Source organism: Pungitius pungitius, chromosome 3 (assembly GCF_949316345.1).
Source record: "Pungitius pungitius chromosome 3, fPunPun2.1, whole genome shotgun sequence".
Lineage (NCBI taxonomy): Eukaryota > Metazoa > Chordata > Actinopteri > Perciformes > Gasterosteidae > Pungitius > Pungitius pungitius.
Window position 1 is genome coordinate 18,630,953 of NC_084902.1, and position 17,864 is coordinate 18,648,816.

Below are 17,864 nucleotides of genomic sequence, written 5' to 3' on the forward strand. Positions count from 1 at the left end.
TTGTTCTTGGAAAAAAGAACAAATTGCAAGCATGATTTAAAACCGCTGGGGTACACACACTAAGCATTGGCATAAAAGAGTAAAATTGCCCTTCATTGGAGGAGAGACTACGTAACTACTGAAAATGTACATAATTAAAAGAGGAGTCTGCCTCCAAATCTGTGCATCCATTAGGGGGAGGTTGGGACTGGGCCTTCCACTTTGAAAACGAGTACAGGAAGCCTTACTGTGTACTTTATTTTACGTCACGCTACTTCAATGGGATTTTTCAGACATGTTCCTCCTTTGCTTGAATGTAACAAATGCCAACGGTGTGGGCATGTAGCTATGGCTTACAAAAAAGCAACTGTTTTAATATGGTTATCTTCTAGTTATACATACCAGTATTGGGAAAGAGGACCTTTTATTTATATGGTATATTTATAAAAGTTACAATATCGTAGTGATATAATATTCTGAATATTGTTTTATATATATATATATATATATATATATATATAAATGTCCTTATTATGTCAAACAATTAACGGAGGTAAATGTGATTTTGCGGTACACAAAATAAATGTAATATAATTATGGGTCCTAGTTGCAACAGCAGGGGGAGATGAAATGTATTCCTTACAAAGCAGAGTTGACAGCAGTAAACAGAGGGGGGACAAGGAGAAGGAGATATACTCAGACCAGCACACTATAAATCATGGGCACCTATCCATCAGGGTGCAGAGACAATGCCTGGGAACTGAAATTAAGGAAATAGGATTAACATAAACGATAGTAAGTATGGAAGGAAAGAAAAAAATAACAGGGCTGTTGGCTTCCTGGGAGACACCACTTGGATTAAAATGGTACAGTATGAAGATGGCGCAGTAGTTATCTAGCTCCAGAAGGTGGCACAAACGCAACAGAACGCAGGGTCTCTGCCGAATGACTCCAACGAAGAAGAAGCTGTTTCCAGAGCGGGAAAGGTGATGGGGGAGTGAATTGTTTTTTAAGCGCTGTCAGAGAGTGCTAGTTAGTCGGCTAACCATGTCGAAGCACCACAGCAGAGAAAGCAAAGGAGGAGACCTCCGCATTAGCTCTCGCTAAAAACCGCAGTAAAAACGTTGACTAATAAGTTTCTTTCTCTTCACTCAGGTAGGTGGCCAATGACACGAAAACGGTGAACAATGACGTGTGTTAAAAATGGTTATCAAATGCCTAAAAGTTTGCTAGCTGTGTGCTACAGTACTTTAGGTAAGTAAGTTACCTTAACGTTAGTTAGTGAAATAATAACGGTAGTTGCAGTGGCTAGCTGCCTGGCTTCACTCTTAGTAAACGGAACGTGGGTTTATATATAAAATGTAATGTGTGCTGATATTACGTTTCCCCCTTGTTTACGGCAGCAGTGCTTCCGTGAAGCACGGGAACATGGCTTCATCCCCGGTAGAGTACATGGTTGGAGGGGTGGAAATACATTTCCCCTGCAAGGCGTACCCGTCCCAGCTGTCTATGATGAATTCAGTGAGTCACACCATCACCACGCGGTTAAACTAACCATTGTAGAGGACTTGTATTAAATGTTACAAATTACAATTCATAAGGAGGGACGGTGACACGTCCCTACTGGTTTTTGAACCTACTGAATCTTCTTAGGCTTTTGTGTTTACTTAACAGCTGCACCAGTTTTTTTCCTCTGTCACCTGATTCGTTTGTTAGATCACTCTAGACCAAAATGTTTCTTCCACACTGATATAGTGCACCTTAAAGATTACGTAAACCAAACGACCCCCTACAGGTAAGATATAGTTGTATACTATATGTGTCACTCTGGGTGTTCTAGGGTCACTATGCATTTGGAATAGGCTGCTGTGAAATGGGGCCTTTTGTATGACCTTATGGCATTATTAAGTCATTGTTACAGTGTGTTTTTTTTGAAGGGGCACTGGTTGTTTTTCTAACCATATACAAGCTCGTTAAAACTTGTCTATTCATCATTCCTTCCATCATTTATACCTGCAGCTATCAAGTGGTATGAGGCTGTGCATACCCTAAGATTGTGTATGGGAGAAATTGGAAATATCCTGGAAAAGAAGAGTTAAAAAATACAAGACAACATGTGGATTTGTCATTTAGGTTTTGTGAATGTACTTTCCCTGCAGATCATACAAGGACTGAAGCATGGGAAGCACTGTTTGCTGGAGAGCCCAACAGGAAGCGGGAAGAGCTTGGCTTTGCTCTGCTCGGCTCTTGGCTGGCAGCAGGCGGAGTTAGGTAGGTCAGCTGTTAAAACTATTGTATGGGCATTTGGGACGTCAAACCAAATGTTTCACCTGTGGTGGTCACATTAATTGGACCAGAAATCTCTCACTTGTTACTATATCTCGTCAAGTGCCACTTGATGACACTTGATGTTTTTATGTTGGCAAGTTTTTATTTATTCAGATGTATTTATCACTATTGTTATGTTCAAAATGAAGAAACTCCAGACGAACAAAGCATATCTTTGATTGATAGTTATAATAAACTTTTTGTCGATACTGCAGCCTCGCGAAAAAGCAATGGTGAATAGTTTTTCCTTCTGTACAACCCTGTTTCTCTCAAACGTGACTTCAAAGTGCGTGTACTCATACTGATGTGATGGGTGGACAACATATCAACAATCACATCGTATAAACTTCCTGTTAAAAGACAGTCAGTCCATCTGTCCAATCAGAAGGGTCCTCTGATAGAAAGGCCCTACCCTTTCCGTAAGAAGTTAATGTCGTAGTGTTTTCATATTTTCTGTCGTGTTTTCCTATTTGCCGTTGTGATTTGCACTTCAGGGCCACCGTATATTACAGTGAAGGCTGCCTTCAATGCAACAAGGATTCTGAATGTCAGTCAATATTAGTTGTGGTGCTATCAAGTATTGCATGCATTTCGGTTGATTACATTGAATACAATCATAGCTGTACATTGGTTAGACTAGTCTATTGATTAGTTAAAAAATTGTAGTGGTGTTACAATATTCTCATTACTTTATTGATCACTTCCGTAATCATGGATGTATTCTGGTGTACACTAAATGTATTTGATTAATAGTTAATTTATGAACCGGGTCGTCAATTCATTTCTAATATCCTACAATATGAACCATGTTTGATTTATTTATTTTCTACAATATTTCTACAGTAACCCAAGGCTACATAAGACATTTGTTTCCTTTTATAATATAATACTATCTATAAGGTTTATAAGCGGTTGAAAGTTTATTTACATAATCCGCATATATCTCTATCTCACTAGCATAATTTTTACGATTTTGTTGATCTGGCCTACACCATGTACCAGCTGAGAATTTATGATACTTGTATCTGTTTTATCGTCCAATGACAGATAAACAGAAAATGGGAGAGGGTCTTTTGGAGAAAAGCCAGTTGGATAAAAACATCAAGCCATGCCACTGTGTGTGCCATAGCAAAGTCAGCAGTTGCGCAGCAGCCACAGCAGCATCCCAACCTGTTGTGGACCTCACTGTGTCACCTTGCAAAGAGTTGACACAGCTTCCAGCATCTGAACAGAGTAAGTATTGTTCAGTCTTTAGTTCTATTTGTAGGGCCATTTTAAACATGCATAACTTTTGTTTTAACTCCCCGCGTGATACTTGGTCAACTGTAAAATACTGGATTTACACAAAAGGAACACGTCACCAAATGATACTTGCTTTGCTTGTACCCAATGCTTTGACATGTTTAAAATAGAATCCTGATTGCATCCATGCAATTAGGGGCTGTAATGATGCAAAAAATACATGTTTTGGTCATTGGCTAATTGGATGCCTGAACCCTAAAACACAAAAATAACATATTTTTTTGGAATACATGCAAGTGTAAAATGCCGACAATATACATAGTATACATTTTGCCCACTATCACAAAACATTTCAATTATCCATGGTCATTGCCTTACTCTGATGACTGATCAGAGTCAGCCAAGGTTGCTTTTGAATGGAATAAAATGTGTCCGTTAGTAAAAGATACTAATTAGCACTACCAAGATTTCCGTTAGCTGCCCCGGCTGCGCACGCAGGTTTTTTGGCCAATGGCAGGCGATCTACCAGCACTGCCAGTCTGAAGCCGGTCCGTAGAACTGAATCTACAAATTGTCCTACACAGTTAAGATTCACCTGAGGGGCAGCTTTAACTAAGCTACCTCAACACTTCATTTCAGTTCCTGTATAATCTAATGTTGCACTTGCCTTGTTTCAGGCCCATTTACCGAGGAGTTGCATCCAAGGAAACAATCTCTAGCCTCTCGTCTGTCTGGGAAGATGCTGTCCAGCCTCATTCATGAAGAAGATGATGACTTTCAGCCAGAGAAGAAGCGCTTTCGAACTGCTGAACACCAGGTATTGTACCTTTTTTGTTTTATACAGACTACTTAAAACCCATATCTGCAGTGGTTTGATTAAATTGTGTTGTTGTAAGAACAAACAATAGGTCTACATTTTTCAAATGCTAAGACCGGTAGAATTACCATAATTCTAGTTGAAATAACTTTTGTAGTTTATGTAACGGCATAAATCTGAATTGTATGCGTTCATTTTTTAGTTTTTTATGTATTGAGTCAAAACCCTCAGTCTTTTCCATTGTTTTTTGCATTGCCATTCAGGGTTTCCAAGGCTACATCAATACCATAATTTCCCCTAGAAACAAGGAAGAATTGTGATGCAGGAAGTTTCTGCTCTTTCAATTGATCAGTACTGGGCATGTGCAAACTAAGGAAGGACATGGCTAATGAGGGAGCTACTTCTGTTCTCGCTCATCTCTGAGCGTTGCACATGAGCAGTACTGATTGGGTAGGGGCTAGCAGACAAAGCAAAATGTCAGCTCTGGTAACGTTATTATCTCATTGCTAACAAAATGTTGATGTACAACCCACCTCGCACCCCATAATCATTTTTTTAAATTTTTATAATGTGTGTTGACCATCAGAAAGCTGTCTTTTGAAATGTTGCTGTTGAGTAATGTGACTGTTCAGTGGAGTAAAGCCTCTGTTTGTTCCTCAGCAGCGCAAGAGGCAGCATGTGGAGCAGGGAGTGGTATTTATAGATGATGAGCAGGAAAATGAGCCTTCGTGTGCTCAGAGTTGGACCACGGTGCCAACCACGGCAGCATCTGGTCTGTCCTCATCATCCTGCGTGAGTACATTGAGTTACTCCAATAATATTTTTTTTACATTCGGATTTTAATGTCTAAATATTCTGAAAAAAACGTTCTTTGAAAGAGCGTACTTGCATTATTATGCTATTGTCATTATGTAATCAGTGGCACAAAATAGTTTGAAAATGACAATAATATTGATTATCCCTTTTTTTTTGTATATTTAATGCTTTTCTGCATAAAATAAAGAATCTCAAAGAATAATCTTCTGTCATTTGCATAAGGAAAATCTCTGCAGCTTAATAACAAATTACACAGAAGAAACGCCGCTACACCCCTCAGTTTATAGCCTTTCGGATGCAGGCTCTCTTTCCGCCGGTAGGGGCGTTCTTGCATGTATGCACGCACGTGTCTGCCCATCAGGGTGGAACTTCCGTTCGGAGCAAAAAAACATCCAGACGTTATTGACGCAGGGAAAACACTGACTTAAATAAATATAGAAATTGGAGATAGATGGTTAGCTAGTAACTGAAGCTACACAAACGGTAAGCTATCATTAGCTGCTGCCACGCTGAAATCATCGCAGTATTGTAAATAAAGTATCAGCTCAGGCCCTAAAAGAAAGCACAGAAATCTGCGAGGCGTGCCAATTTGGCAACGGTTCTCGGTACCCAACCTTAGTAGTGTTTGGAAAAGGCTGTAAAGACAACAATCTAAATTGACATAAGTGTAGTTTACTACTACTACTACTACTACTACTAAGGATGTACTGATTGTTACTTAATACAAGCAAACATTGTATTCTTTTACATTAAATATCCCACTCTCCACCAAACGGCTGAATACATGAGCATTACCCAAATATATGCAGACATGGTCGACTTGGACTCATCTGGACTTTCCCACAGAAAGTACTGGGTCCCAGTATAATTTACATTAAGACTGTTACTAAATATGTAATGAACTGTAATAATTCGTTCAATATTAATTTGTACAGCAGAACTTTATTGGAGTAAATACAAAAAAACACACATGAATACATGATCAAACGAACTATACACAATTGATACTAGTACATATTTCACACCCTATACTACTTGTTACAGCCTACATGTGCAACGTCCGCAACTTCTGTCAGCAACAGATTTTGCGGGGCTTGCTAAAAAAAGATTCTAATGCCCTATTAAGGTAAGGCCTCGGGAGATGGTCCATTAATGGAGTCTCGCGCGAGAAAAAAAGTCCATCTAGCGGGAGATATTTGCTCGTTCGGGGAAATACAGTGCGTGATTTAAATAGTGGTTAAAAAAAATACAACAAACGCAATGTGTGTAAGCCGGTGTAATCGGTGTCTGTGCGCCACAGATTAGTCTATGTGAGGTGAAACTCGAAAAATTTGAATATTGTGCAAAAGTTCATTTATTTCAGTAATTCAACTTAACCGTCTATAAGGACATTTTAGACCACTTCATGCTTCTTTCAGCAGACAAGCTTTATGGAGATACTCACTTAATTTTCCAGCAGGACTTTGCACTTGCCCACACTGCCAAAACATTTCTGAGATTTTGAATTTGTGGTTTTCATAAGCTGTTTGCCATAATCATCCAAAATTATATCAAATAAAGGCTTGAAATATCTTACTTTGCTTGTAATGAGTCTATATAATTAGTTTCAACATTTAAGTTGAATTACTGAAATAAAGGAATTTTTGCACAATATTCTAATTTTTCGAGTTTCACCTGTAGACAAGTGTCACTCCTTATTTTCATGAAGACTCCTGAGACCCAGCATGTACAACATTACAGCTCTGTACATCGGACCCCCTCCCTTTAATTTAGCCATCATTATTGTCAATACCTACACCTGTGTTTTTTTAATGATTGGTCCATTTATCAGCTGGGATAAAGCTCCATTGGGTATACTGGCTTGCTTGTAAAGTTTACCATGACATTCAAAAAGATCAAAGACCTCCTTGTTCTCATAAGTGACGCGAGTTGTGAAAGGTGTTATTGTTGCCCTTGCGATAAAAACATTCTACGCTTTCACTGTCAGTAATTTGTCCAGTCCACCAGGGGGCAGTTTACTCCACCAGATGGACTGTTGTTTAGAGGTTCACACATGTGGGCTCAAAACAGAATTTTCACCATGGCAGATTATTCATGCGTTCACAAACCTCTAAATAATTATGGGAAGTTTCTAAAGTGTGTAGTTGTTACCTTGAGAATAAAGACTTTCAAAAGTGAGCATCTCTTCTTCAAAGGCCGGTTTGACATTTCAAACTTTTACATTTCATGTCATTTAGCTGACGTTTTTATCCAAAGGGACTTGTATTGCATTAAACCCATCGTTTTACATTTTAGCCTGGGGAGCAATTAGTGGTTTGGTGTCTTGCTCAGGGACACTTCAAATGGCACACAGAGCAGCCGGGATTTGAACCACCAACATTGCAGTTCTCTGCACACCACGCTACTCTATGCGCCACCGTCTCACCACATAGCAGACTTACTTGGTTTCGGTTTGGGTTACTCTGTGGTGTTGTGATGATTAAGGTTAAAGCTTATCAGGTATATAAAATGGCTGAAAATGTTTTAATTATGGAGTGAGTCGTAGTTTCAGCTCTAGTTTTATCATAGGACTGGAAATGTTGGCTTTTGTTTGGTAGAGCTGATAAATTGAAAGCAGAGAGTACGTTTAAAGCTGCTTTTCTGCAGTGACGATTAACCAATCTAGATGCATCAGGTAATGCTGTGTTTGCCAAAGCTGTCTGCGAAGGTCCTGCTGTGTTCCTGAGATCCTGAAGACTCAGAGGTTAGACATGCCTAGTCTCAGAATGAAGCTCACAGCGATGGCTGAACTCTCACAACCGGGTCTTAACTTGCCACAGGTGTGTGGCTTGGATTTGGTGCCGTGTACGGTCGGAGGTGGAAAAAGACGAGGAGGAGGAGGGAAAGTGAAGTCAGTCTCTAGTTTCCCTGCAGCTACATGACCCGGGCTCTTTTGTCCTGCGAGCGCTGACTGACGGCCTGAATGGGGCCCTTTGAAGCAAGCTCCAGTTTTAATTAAGAGGGTTTGCCTCGCCTGGACCGCTGATCTGTGAAAGCCACAGGGATAAATATTGAATGGGGTTCACCCGCTGGTTACTGCGCCCGAGGGATAAACAGGTGCTTTGGAGGGCAGCTATAGGGCCCCCTACCTGCACAGTGTGGTCATGTTGGGACGAAGGGGTGTTGGGTATCATGTCCTCCCAGGTATCGCCTGCTGAAGACTCCCCTTATTGGAGTGAATTCCAAGCCCTCGAAAGCTGTGGAATGAGGAGCAAATTGCCATCCAGTGAGCGGCACCAGTGATACCCAAGTGATCCACTGCCTGCGGCCCCACACTGCCCTCTGACTGCCCCCCCCCCAAGAGTGTGAGATTTCCATCTCTCAGGTGTTGGCAGGGAGTAGTGCAACAGAAGCCTACCTGTGAATATTTTGAGGTGTTCAGTAACACCACTGACCTCCGTTCCGTCAATTCCTGAAAGATTTAGCGGTTTCATACAATTACACCTGGAAGTGTAGCCAAAGCAAGGGGAACAAAGTATATGTAGTGTACCTGAAGAGACTTAGCATACCTGTGCTATACATTAAAAAATTAATTATTTGAAAGACAAGCTAGCATTCAAAGAGCCACACCAATGGAACCGCGATGTCCCCCGTTGCCAGCAGAGCTGGCGTCTCCTTCGCCCCCCTTGCCAGTTATCTGCATTCCTCTCGAGGCGGTGTCCGCGCCGGGCCGAGGGGCCAGGCCTGATACCGCGTTGTCCTGGCATCTCAGGAGGCAGGCATGTAAAAGGATACTCTTGTGTCAGCTGTTTCCTGCTGCAGCTTTTGACAAGGGCCTCTATTCATCAGCAAGCCCTTCCACATTACTCCCCTCCTTCCCCCACCTGCCAATGAATAAGTAATTATTAGCCATCTTGGGGAAGGATATTTGGATGTCTCTATTTAATGTGGCAGGTAAGGTGATCGGGCTCAGGGCCCGGGCTGTGAAGCGCAACTGTTCCAGAGGAGAAAGGTAACTTGAACTGGTGTTGGGGCCCTGCAGCACCTCTGTTTATTTTTCACATGGGCTCAGGGCTCGTTATCCCTCTTAATTCAGAGTGGGCTCTCTGAGGGCTCTCTTTGGCCTACACTTCATTGTAAAATTTGATGGGCAAACATGCTCGGAAAATCTGAGCCTCTTGGTAACTTGAGCTCCTCGTCTGCCATCAGAAGTGCTACCCTCCCGATCTCCATGATAAGCACATACCATTCATTCTTACCTGGAAGCATTTGTGGATAAACTAGTTTGCCAAGCTCGAGTTTAGTTAATTTAATATTAAGAAAAATGCAGTATTCTTTAAAGAATGAGGCCAAACACCTTTTTCTAATTTTTTTTTTTTTTTTTTAAACCTCTGTAAACAAGTTGTAGTGTTAAATGTGTGCATGTCAGTGCTCTCCCATTTGTCGGACGCCATTTAGATGTTCAACATTTGAAAGTGCCACGACACCAGATCTCACTCGAAACGCATGTGTAAAAGTAAAACTTTTGAGGTCATCTGGCGTTATTTCTGAAAAGACAATTGTTTTAATGTATGAGGTAGCATTGCTGACTAATTTGACAGCTACAATACTGTAAATTCAATATTGCCATATAGAGGACCTGTGGCATTGCTAATTTTACAATTCCCAGATCCAGTCAAGGCCGTGGGTGTGGTCAGCAGGTAGTGGATTACGCACGCTCAATACTTTTTCCATTTATTTTGTCTTCAAAAAAGGTGAACATAAACGAGTTGTAAAATCAAACAATAAAGCAAAGTTAACAACAGTAAACAAAAAGGGCTAAACTTGTACCAAGAAGTGGTCAAAAAACTGTATCCTTTTACGTGCCTCTAAACCCAACATTTGACTCATCCACTTCTTCTGAGCTGTCCAGATGACACCACTTTTAACCCATCCAGGTGAGAGTAAACAAGCCGTCCAGGTGATACGCATTAATGGGCGGTTCAGGTGACAAGTTAACAATCATCCTTAAGTGCAAGGAAATGGCACTCCAATATTCAAATAAGGAAACAATACAATTATGTAACACAGAAAAGTTAAATAAGAAAAAATGTTCAAAACGGCTACAACAGGACCTGATAATTGCTTTGTAATAGAGCACACATCCCAGGCTGTACTCTGAACAGTACTCTGAGCGAACACTACTGTGTACTTATACTGTCTCATGACATTGTCACCCATGTGATCACATCACAACGACGTGGCCCAAACATTTAGAATTGGCGCAAATATTAAAGGATGAATGAACCCTATTTGTGTTATTTATGTTCTTGCAAATCAACTTTTTATGTTGTTACCTTATTATAGCTTAAAAATACTATTGGGAATCAGTAATCAGGCACATTTATTGCCAAAATGTTACACAGAATAAAATGCATGTCTATAGGCTAGGGGAATATAAAATAATTTTTAAAAAAAGATCTCTCCCGTCAGTAATTTTGTCATTTAAGACCGGTCCTTGAAATATTGTCAAACATGAAACTTTGGGGCGACGCTATTTAGGCTACAGAAAGTTAAAGTTCTAATCCTGGATTGGAGGGGCTTGTGATTAGATGGTGTGTATGAGCCACCAACTTGTCAAAGTCAACACCACTTAACAGCGCTCAATACGAGCAGGATCGGTTTCATAAGCGTTGCTGGCTACACTATGACTGTACAGGGGGGGGGGGGCGTCGCTGGTCGGCCAATTTTGAAGCCGCTAGATTTTTGTCAGTTGCCACAATGGTGGCCGATCATCTTTCCGACTCAAAAGGTCAACTGGTGGAGATTGACAGGACACCTTATGTATGATACAGATTATTTATGCCTCTCCACATGTTTATCAAAAGAGAATACAGTGCAGTCTGTCAGGCAGTGGGTAGTAGTGATGAGCCCTGTGTATCATAATACACAGGTCTAAATGTAGTACAGCATTCACAAGACAAAGAACATTTTTAAATGCCTCATCTCATTAGATGTACATTTGTACGTTTAGATACAGTGATTATCTTTTTCCAAAAGGTTTGTAATTTGAAACATGCGTAAAATACACCAGGGTTAAAACAACGAGCAATTAACCCTCAATACCTTTATCCCACAAATGATTTTCCTACTACTTTGTTGCTGCAGCTTTAACCCCGTCGCTGGTAGACCAGGGTGGGGCCGCTTCAGATGTGTGGCCATTCTTGAAGTAGTGCCGTGTTCGTATGGCTTTCTTTGTAAAAAATGCTGACATTCCGTAAAGGTTTTGTCTACCACACTTACCCCGTCATTAGAATTTAAGGGGAAGCGAAAAATGGAAGGGGAAGGGAAAAATGCTCTTAAACTTAATGATTTATATGATGCTGTTTGGACTCTAAGTTCCCCGGTTGCCCTGACGCGATGTTTTAATGAAATACCCCTGACAATACTACTTGTCTATTGATGAACTAAGTAGTGTATTCCCTATGAGCCATGATCTGCTACCACTAATTCCACAGAGCTGGTGCTTCACAGGATTGTTTTGTGATTATGAAAATGACAGTTGCTTGTATTTTTATTGAACCAAAGAAGTTCCTGTTTAAATCCAGCAGCGAACAACCTCTCAGTGTTTGTCTCTTTGTATTTCCAGTCTCCCGAGCGCTGCTTCCACTGCACGTGTGCCTCAACCAAAGACGGGGCGAATAAAAAAGTAAAAGATGGCAAAAAGAAGATCCCGACGATCTTCTTTGGCACTCGGACACATAAGCAGATAACTCAGATTGCCCACGAGCTGAAGCGCACCGTTTACTCTAAGGTGCCCATGACCATCTTATCCAGCAGGGCCCACACATGTGTCAACGGTAGGGTGGCGCCTCACGCCAACCGCAACGAACTCTGCAAGGAACTGCTGGATGATAAAGAAGTGAGGATGAACACACTCTCATACACACATACGACACATAACATTACATTTATTTCTAACTTCAGATCCAAATGCTCAACCTAAAACCTGCCTTTTGGACATCGGCTATTCAAGAGGATGAACACCTCATGAAGATGACAAAATGGTCCCGATTTGTCACAACTGCAGCGTTTCCCCTACCGTTGAACAAGTGGGGCTGCTACGTAGTTTGTTAACCAGTGAACATTTCGAAATTTACAACACAACTTTCAATTCTTCAAAGTTTACATATAAATTCGGTATGCACTTAAAAAGCAAAAATACAGGCTGCACATTTGCCATGTGCCTTTTATTCCATGGCACGTATTCTGCCACATACTGGTGGGGATGCGAACACGTTTACTCTGCGAACTCCTTAAACTGTCTCTGCTCGGCACTGTTTTAAAGTTGAGGCTCCTACAGCAATGAGCCCAATCGCAGTGAGTGGAGGTGATTGTAGTCTAACCTCAGTCATCAGGAACGTCAACTTTATTACTTCCTGCAATGAAAGGGGACTCTCGGATCATTCAAACTGCATCTTGATCCATCGAATTCTGCTCAACCTTAAATACAAATTGTTTGCATTGCAGGGCGGTTCATGCAGTTACTACCATGGTATCACAAAGATACGGGGCAGGTCCACGCTGCAACAGGCCCTTCGACTCAGTGACGCCTGGGACATTGAGGACTTTGTTGCACAGGGCAGAGGGCGCCGGTTCTGCTCCTACTATGCTGCCCGTGAACTTATGGAGGAAGCCTCCATCATATTCTGTCCATATAACTACCTGCTGGACCCATTGATCAGAGAGAGTGTGAGTAGTGTTTAGAAGGGTCTATAGCAGGGGTGTCAAACTCATTTCAGGTTCGGGCCAGATACTGCCGACTTCGACCAAACGCAGGCCACTGACAATCGGCGCAAACTGCTAACGGGAGGGGGGCGCTGGCGGTCCGATTGACGGTTTGCTGACGGCGGGATGTACGCACTCCGGTGGCGGGCCGCGATGTTCGACATATGTGACCTAGACAAATAACATTGACAGTTCAATATAATTCAATATAATTAAATCTATGGCTTAAATACACGTATACTGGTGAGGATGCGAACACGTTTCTCTACACAAACTCTACTACACGTTTGCGAAAACCTGCATTGTGGGATTTGTAGTGTTATGGTGATGCGTGCAATATACCGGCGGGCCAGCTCTAATAGTAAATAGATTTGATAATGCGGGTAGATAATTCATTCACAGGCCGGATGTGGCCCGCGGGCCTTGTGTTTGACACATGTGGTCTATAGTATATAATAGAGCAAACAATGCTTCTTGGCAACACATCTTATACTGAGGAAAAGTCATTCTTTTTATTTTGCTATTGGCTCTTGTTTTAAAGCTTGTGGCACCTGTTAGCATGGGCATGCAACGTTCGACTGATCTGAATAAGACTCGTGCAACAACCACAAGCTGGTGTTCTGCACCTGAGCCCTAGTACCATCTCCGAAGTGAAGGCAGGCATCCCAAGAAGACAACACCCACGTTTCTTTTGCTAGATAATCGAGGTTGGTAGCACGTGCAGAGGAGCCTGAACATGTGGAGGAGCGTTATGTTCAGCAATGGCTCCTGTCTCGGCCTACGGCAGTTGGATTGTAGACCCAAAGAACAATATGCTGTATGTGGTTCTTCCGCGCTGCTGAGGCATCTGGTTGTTGAATAAATATATAATGTTTTAATTGCTAATAGGTCCAACTTTAATCATCCAATCAAATGCATATCCCAAATGTGGGTCCATTTAAAAGTGAACGAAACAGGCTTTCCAATGGCATGTTACAAATTTCCTTACTTTTTGTGCCACGTTCAGTTCCTCATACCCTGAATAACCACCCTCTCTCTCCTCTACTGCTCTTGCTTCCATTCTCCATTTTCTGCAGATGGAGATCGACCTGGCAGGACAGATCGTGCTGCTGGACGAGGCCCACAACATTGAGGACTGTGCAAGGGAAAGTTCCAGCTACACAGTAGACCACCAGAGTCTGCTGATGTGCAGGCAGGAGCTTGACAACATGGTAAAAAAAAACATCAAACCCTCCGACCATGAGCGACTCAGCGGATTCTGCTATAGCTTGATCAAGTTAGTGTTCCATTTGAATTCACGGCTCATCTGTGGTGCTCATAGTTTGATGAACGTCACTACTTCCTAACTTGTTTGTGTTGCTATACTCTCTGTATTGAAGGTGCTTTTATTGGACAATTTGGAGCATGATCAATTTTGATGATGATATTTGTAAGGCCGTTACTAGTGACCCAGATTTGTTGACAGCATTGATGGTAACTTTTGTGCAGAGTTGCAAGTAAATATCCCCCAAATCATGAGGTCTGCCTGAGTTGGACCAATGATGTCCTTTTACTAGTAGTAAATGCAATGCAACAATCAAAAAGTATCCAGCTCATAAGGTTACACTTCAAAGTTTATTACTATTAAATCACCTGAAATCATAAAATAATTTTCTCCAATAGTTTTATTAGAAACGTTTGCTAAAAACTGCCCGGTTTAGTGAGTGGTGCCATTAGATGTTTACAGAATGTCTCTTTGTCCATGGTGTAGCTGGATCCATGAAAACAAAAGCCTGATGTCTGATCGGGGATTTGAGGCAGCCTGTAAAGTCTGGAATGGACGGGATGTACTGGGCATGTTTAACGACATCGGCATTACTCCAGGCACCTACAGCCTACTAAAGGTACAACCCCTATCTACGCTTTACTTGAAGAATTTTGAGGTTCACCCTATCCGTACTCTGCTCATTTCATTCAGTCCATGTTAAACGTTAACTCCAAGCCTTGAGCACTAAACCTTGACTGAGAATCAACTGTGGATCGTTGTGGTAGTTCATGTAAACTCAACACAATAATGCCTTATAAAGCCCATAAGTACATGAATGAATTGGAGTATTTCTTGTTTGCTAGCTAATAAGTAAAATAGCACAGACCAAATCAACACTTTGACTATAAATTACCATCATGCATCATAAGCAAAGTGTATATATTTCCATGTGGATTTATATCATCCAGGAAAAGACCGTTTGATTTTTTTGTCTCGTATAATTTGGTGTGTGTATAAGATTGACTGGTTCAGTAGCTAAATCCTGCATCACTGTACAGGTGTTACTGAAATACAGTAACACCTGTATCAGATGTTTCTGATGATTCTATCGCTTTTCAGATCTAGACTGAGAAGGCTACAAATAGTGCAAACGTTTTGCTTAGTTTAAGGCTGTAACTCCGTATTTACACCGTGTTCTTCACGCCAGTTGTGGCATTGTCACTGATGTGCATGAATATAAAATTTACATTGATTTACGATGTCCTTTTGATAATCAGCCGCACGGTTTTTGTCACTCGTTTTCCACTGACAGAAAAGCCTGGCAGCAGTGTTAGAGAAAGAGAACCTTCAAGTCATCAAAGGTAAAGAGGTCAAATTTGATGTCCCGACCATCAGCTCGGCAACCACCACTGTCCTCAAAAGCCTCTTCATGGTGCTGGGCTTCATGTACTCTGGGGACAGCTGCAGGTCAGACACACAAATAAGTAATCCGGGGGCATGCCAGTGCCTCAGATGAACCATAGTTACAGGGTTTAGAATTGAGTAATATCTCGGTACTCTGTGTGTGTCTGTAGTGTTGCAGACGACTACCGGATAGCTCTGCAGAAGACCTTCACTTGGACAAACCAAGTCGCACTTGACGCTCCTGATGCCCAGGGCTTTTTTGTTCGGCCACACAACAGGCAACGCAACGGCACCAGAGTCCGGTCAGAAGTCCTGACTCTCAGCTTTTGGTGCCTTAACCCTGCTGTGGTGAGAGGTTAGAGATGGCACATCATGCCATGTAGGCCTTAATATCGCCATGTTCATGGCATAAGATCCAGCTTTAGCAGTCTTGGGAGGTTCATTGTGTGTGTCTCCCAGGCTTTTGCCTACTTCAGGACGGCAGTGCACAGCGTTGTGCTGACTTCAGGGACCCTGTCACCCATGGGCTCCTTCTCCTCAGAGCTTGGGGTTGATTTCACCATCAAGCTGGAGGCCAACCACGTGATCGACAAGTCCCAGGTCAGTGCGTACATTAGTTAATTCCTGATTCATACGTCCACTAACGCCGCTGAGATATTTTTTTATCAAAGAGCATATATTTAGTGGTGAGAAATGAGTCTTGTATATCTGCTGCTATAACAAAACAATCAGTGGATATGGAGTATTAATAATTCTGGTAATCTCTACAAGTTATTTTGGCTGCTGAACTTTGACTGCAAATGTGGTCACTTGATCGACTTCCCCTTTTGTCCAGCAGATGTCACACTCTGACCATCAGATTCCAATGATGGCGAAACATTAACTTTTGGCTTGATGTCATTGCTATTTTGGGAGCCACATTACACATTATTTTTTTGTAAAACCTCATAACATTAATCATTTTGGTAGCAACATGTTAATGGAAAATATAATTTTTTTTCTATATGAAGTATATTGGTGACCTAAAGACTTCAAACGCCCGCCCCTCCCCCTCCCGCAGGTGTGGGTGGGCACTGTTGGTGAAGGACCCCAGGGCAGGAAGCTGTTGGCTACCTTCAAGCACACTGAAACCTACGTCTTTCAGGACGAGGTGGGCGCTCTGCTGCTCCACGTCTGCCAAGTCGTGGCAAAGGGTGTGCTCTGCTTTCTGCCTTCCTACAAGGTAAACAACACCTAGACGTTCTCTACAAAAACAGGACACATGACGTCTGTGACATTTGAAACTTATTATTACGTCACTTTGGCTGTATTGGATACGTTGGTTGGGTATTTGGGATGTATTAGTTTTCAGGGAATCTATTCTTTGTCCCATCAGTTTCTGAATTGCCACAAATCTTTCGTCTACAGATGGTTCCAAAGAAGCTGTGGTTGCAGTGTTGAATATAAGGGTGTTGATGTGAATGGCAACCAAAAGCAATTTAATGATCATAGGGAGAGAGACTGTTCGTTATGTGGACATTTGAAGGGGAATAACATGCACTTATTTAAGGTCTAGTATATTGTACTGTTTTTCAAATTTAACTAGTGATGGCTGCTTGTTGTTTCTGAAAGATTTTCCCTGAGGTACAAAAAAAACAAGAAAATGTTCTCCAGCATGTAGAAACAGGGCGGTGTGAAAACATTTAACAAACAGATTAATTAAATACACAAATATGACTGTAGTCAGACTTATTATTAAGTCCATACATTTAGTTGACATTTTTACACTTAAGTGATGGGGAGGGGGGGGGGGCAGTTTGGTCCCACATTCTACCACTGGGGGAGCTGGACACCACACATTGAAGTCAGCGCTGGAGTTTTTGTTGTGCGAAGGGATTTTATAAACTTGCCTCACAAAACAAGGAGCCATGTTCAGAGGCTGAACTGAGATCCAATACATCCCTCTGCTCAGAAGCTGCTGCTGATGGCGTCTGATGTTACAATAGATCACGGCTAATCAATAGAAGCACTTGTCAAAGACTTGTTAAAAGCAGTCGTCCTCATGGAACTGTATCCTCTTTCAGTTAATGAGGGGGCTTCTTAGAGGGCACTCATAGACACTTTGCCCCCTTTGTTTGTTATGCGTTTTTGCTCATGAATACTTCATGTGCTCTGTAGCTCAGTTGTCACATTAGCTTACTTGGGGCCAAGTAGGTTTCATTTATCATTGTTTGTTTGTCCACATTGCACAAATGTGATTGGTCAGTAAGCCAATTTTGGTCAATAATCATACTAACCATGGGGAAC

General features: G+C 41.8%; 1 protein-coding gene across 5 annotated transcripts in view; it reads left to right on the forward strand.

Annotated features, from left to right (window-relative positions):
- The first annotated feature begins 662 nt into the window (after positions 1–662).
- The window catches only part of brip1 (BRCA1 interacting helicase 1), a 35,072-nt gene continuing 17,870 nt past the window's right edge, over positions 663–17,864 (forward strand). The window contains exons 1-14 of one of the 5 annotated variants that reach the window (XM_037473465.2): positions 663–1,134; positions 1,383–1,500; positions 2,139–2,250; positions 3,355–3,540; positions 4,227–4,366; positions 5,027–5,158; positions 11,790–12,062; positions 12,671–12,892; positions 14,005–14,204; positions 14,679–14,811; positions 15,487–15,641; positions 15,749–15,926; positions 16,038–16,178; positions 16,639–16,800. In XM_037473465.2, coding sequence (XP_037329362.2) covers positions 1,408–1,500; positions 2,139–2,250; positions 3,355–3,540; positions 4,227–4,366; positions 5,027–5,158; positions 11,790–12,062; positions 12,671–12,892; positions 14,005–14,204; positions 14,679–14,811; positions 15,487–15,641; positions 15,749–15,926; positions 16,038–16,178; positions 16,639–16,800 — 2,127 coding nt within the window. In that variant the 5' untranslated portion in view covers positions 663–1,134; positions 1,383–1,407. Of the gene's footprint in view, positions 1,135–1,183; positions 1,234–1,382; positions 1,501–2,138; positions 2,251–3,354; positions 3,541–4,226; positions 4,367–5,026; positions 5,159–11,789; positions 12,063–12,670; positions 12,893–14,004; positions 14,205–14,678; positions 14,812–15,486; positions 15,642–15,748; positions 15,927–16,037; positions 16,179–16,638; positions 16,801–17,864 lie in introns of those variants that run through there. The other 4 variants (XM_037473492.2, XM_037473474.2, XM_062561299.1 and 1 more) reach the window with 4 other exon arrangements.